The sequence below is a fragment of the Lolium perenne genome, chromosome 6 (genome assembly GCF_019359855.2).
Source record: "Lolium perenne isolate Kyuss_39 chromosome 6, Kyuss_2.0, whole genome shotgun sequence".
Classification (NCBI taxonomy): Eukaryota; Viridiplantae; Streptophyta; class Magnoliopsida; order Poales; family Poaceae; genus Lolium; species Lolium perenne.
This window is the reverse complement of record NC_067249.2, coordinates 205,114,504-205,118,503: the sequence shown is the minus strand read 5'-3', so window position 1 is coordinate 205,118,503 and position 4,000 is coordinate 205,114,504. Positions and strand designations below refer to the sequence as shown.

The window sequence follows — 4,000 nt, the reverse complement described above, 5'->3', positions numbered from 1 at the left end:
ATCTCGGATCGAATCTGGTTGAGCTCGACCTCTCCCGTAACTCTCGGAGCCTTGGTCCTTTGTTTTTTGCGTAGCTGCAAGTTTTACCTGACCCCGAGCCATGAGAGTTGTGTTTATTCGTGTTCGAAGTTATTAGGTTTCGTTGCATTCCAATTTGTTTTAGATTCTTAAAACTTAATGATTTTCTTTTGCGAAAGAAAACATAATAAAACCTGGCAACACTGATCTCAAAAAACATGAAGCTCATGCTGAATCCAACCGTACAAACATGCACGGGATATTTTCATTTTTCTTCAAGCCATCAGACTTTTCATCCTGCGCCGTGCAGGAATTTTGTGAACGGTGTAGCGAACTTCATATTCTAATGATGAATCGCTTGACGATGATCTACTGCATCCCTTTTCTAAATTTTAGTCTTGCATAATATATCTTCATTTTCTAAATTAAAAGATGTTGATCTCGGAGCTGTCAGCTGTATGTCCATGTTTAACCATGCCCAACTACTAGATGTATAGTGTACATGCCAAGCAAAAGCAACTTCACAAGCTACCTATTTCAAGATGATCACGATTGTTGGCAAAGATTCTCATAAAAAAAGTTTGAGTTACAAAGATTCTCTATATATAAAAGCTGAAGTTGTAATACCAAGCAACTTCAGAAGCTATCTATTTCAAGATGGACCTCGGTTCCATTGGCATGGATTGGTTCTATGTTGAGGACTTCGATTAGATCAACATCATGGATCTGGCCAGTTAGAGCATCTCTAACCGAAGTCCTTTCCACGGCCTGATGAGCAAATTTGCTTCTCTAACGGCCGAAAGCGGCTCTAACCGAAGCCGCAAAATTGGTTAGAGGAGCAAATATATGATAGTGACTCCTATAATCTTTCCCCACTCTTTTCAAATATGCTCGGCTGCGAACTCGACTCCTAAAATTTCCCTTCCCGCCTCGCCGCCGACCCTCCTGCCAAAAACCATCGCCAGTCGTCGCTGGCGTCAGGATTCTCCCCTCCCGCCCAAAATCGCCACCAGTCATCGCCAGCTAGGTGGAATGAGCTCAAAATGTTAGAGGAGGAGAAGTGGTGTTCCAAGTTGGTGGTGGAGGAGCGAAGGATTGGACTTGAAGAAGAAAAGATGACGAAGGAGAAGAAGATAGAAGAGGAACGGCTAGCACTTGAGAGGGAGAAGCTGGCCAAGGAGAGGGAGGATGCCGACCGCAACATCATGATCATGAACCCAAGCACATTGGATAACAAAGCTAGGGCATATTGGGAGATTGCTCGTGCGAGGATCTTGGCCTGAGAGAGTGGTGGTGGTGGTGGTGGTGATGGACTGATGGAGGTGGTAGTGATGGTGGAAGAGGTGGCAAAGATGGTGAAGGTCTCACTTTTGGAGCTAACTTGCTCAATTTAATGTATTTTGAATTATATTTATGCATGTTTATATTATGGATATGTGCCATGTGGTGTGGAGATCTAAAAATGATGATGAAAAAAAATTTATTCCTCCAAATTTTTGGGGATTGAATCCGGTAGCCGAAGTTTCGTTTTGTCCTCTAAATTATTGGGGTTGGGTTAGAGATGCTCTTAGAACTGTCTCTCTGGAAGACTATCCTCCCGACACCTCGCAAAACTAATGTGTGTTCCTGGGGATAAAATATCAGGCTGCAGGAGGTCAGAAATATTGTTCTCTAGAACCCAACCGACAGTTAGATAGAAAGGACGAAACAACAAGCATAACTCACTCAAATATATAAGAGGCCTAGCACCGCTAGCTAGTGGATATGGTTTTCTGAGTTGATGAGAAAATTAGTGGCAACTTGCCAACTGCAGAAGTTCCACGTTCTCTTTATCCAAGGTGAAATAACACACGGAAATCGGTTAGCTTCCAGATTTTTGCTTTCCAAAAGATGCTCCCGTTGCTTGAGCTTTCCTTCAAAACCAGATTACCGGAACAAGATCATGCATGTTTAACCACAGCTCTGTTTTGAAAAGATGGCCTGATCATGTATCATTACTCAGTAGAGTAACTGGTCCATGTTACAGTGTTGCTCATTCGAGCCACACACTATACTTTACACCCCATTTCCCCTTTCTTTCACCAATTCACTGACCTCAAATGGCTGTCACTGTTATCCAACCACCATCTCTCCAAAATGGCTTCAGCACCTGCTGCTAGTGATTGTACAAAGCGGCCCTGCACCTCGTGGCCTTTTATATTTGATCGCAAAAACAAATGGTCAGTCTCGATGGACGCCCTTTTGGAGGCAATGCTGGGACCCGCACATTCTTTGAAAAGCTGGCTCAATTATAAAACATTACATGATGTCCATCAAGACCTTTGGTAATCTCAACCTCAATCTCAATCTCATGTAATGTGTGTGCAAGCTAAGCTCTGCCCCCTCCCTGGCATCTGCATATCCAAGAAGCACAAAAGGCAATTTGAGTGTGGCTCCCACACATTTCCAGGCATACTATAAATTCACCCCACTGCCCTATTGGTTTCTTTCACAAGCCACTCCTGCCTCCATTAGTCTATTTCATAGCGCAAGCAAGCATGTACCCAGCTGAGCTTGCCAGTTTTCCCTACTTATCATCTGCAACTAGTGCAACTAATTCTTTCAAGCCTCATTACCAGGTAGCTCCAGATGACTTCCTCTTCCAGTACAACGACATCAACAACCTCCTGGTTCCTCAGGCCACATCCTCCTACTACCAGCAGCAGGTTGCCCACCTGGTCCATGAAGCTGGTCTTCTTCCGTTCGGAAACAAATCAAACTCAGACGACGAGTCAGAGGACTACCAGCAGCACAGCCTCGCGGAGGAGAGACGGAAGAGGAGGATGATCTCCAACAGGGAGTCCGCGCGGCGGTCGCGCATGAGGAAGCAGAAGCAGCTGAGCGAGCTCTGGGCGCAGGTCGTGCACCTCCGCAGCTCCAACCGTCAGCTCCTCGATCAGCTGAACCATGTCATCAGGGACTGCGATCGCGTGCTCCGTGACAACTCTGACCTGAGAGACGAGCAGGCCAGACTCCAGAAGCAGCTTGAGGAGCTCCCTGTAGCTGTAGAGAACACAGGAGAGGGTAATGTCATGGGTCCTAGCACATGAGCTGCTGCCCAGGATCAGAAGATTATTAGATGTTATAATATGAGAAACTAAACTTCATTTTAGTCTATGGGTACCATTTTTGCACCTTCGCTCGATGTCATGACACCGGTGTTAGCATGCATTGGTTTAGACAAGCTGGTACTGTTCACATGTACTTCACCCGTGCCGAAATATATGATCTTTTAGCAAGCTAAAACAGCTTCTCAAAAAGAAAATGTTGGTGCTGACAGGTGAGTTCTATTATTATAGTATTCCACAAAGTTAAGGTCATCTGTTATAGTATTAACAGTTTAACACAAAGAAAGGATAAAGTTATAATGAACCTTACAAAACTAACTATATATTTGAAAGGTCACCGTTGAATAGTCCTACAATAAAGTTTTTATAACAACCAAAATAAATTCATAAGTAGGGTATGTAACTAGATAGGGATAAGCTCGCTGAATCCGTTGCTCTTCTCTTTGAATAAACAATTAAGAAATTCTTTCCCTAACTTGCTTGAGCCTATGCAAAATTATTTTAAATATATGCCAAATTCTGTGAAATACACAAATGAAACCCCTTCCCTGGCGGATGGGCTTGGTGGGCAGGCCCAATCCGTCCAGGACTCGTCATGGGCCGTTCGGGATCTTTCGCGTCCCAGTGCCGAGGCTGCTCCGTCGGATGGTTGCCACGTGCCCCTGGGGAAAACTTCCTCGGCCCTGATCGTCCAGCGTTCCCCTCAGCGTCCTGAGAACATTTTTGCCCCCGCGCCGCCAGTTTATAACTGGTGGTGGCTGCCCCCGAGAACCCTAGATCTCGCTTTCGCCTTCCCCGCTCCGACCCGTGACCTATGTCGCAACCGCTCCAGAGCAAAAACCCTAGTCCACTTCCTCGACTCCTCTAGGGCTGCT

The 4,000-nt window shown here is 45.4% G+C and overlaps 1 protein-coding gene across 1 annotated transcript; it reads left to right on the top strand.

Annotated features, from left to right (window-relative positions):
- Window positions 1-2,499: 2,499 nt before the first annotated feature.
- Window positions 2,500-3,314, top strand: LOC127309356 (basic leucine zipper 8). The gene has a single exon (XM_051340235.2). It carries the CDS (start codon window positions 2,556-2,558, stop codon window positions 3,105-3,107), a length of 552 nt encoding a protein of 183 aa, XP_051196195.1. The 5' UTR covers window positions 2,500-2,555; the 3' UTR covers window positions 3,108-3,314.
- The last annotated feature ends 686 nt before the right edge of the window (window positions 3,315-4,000 follow it).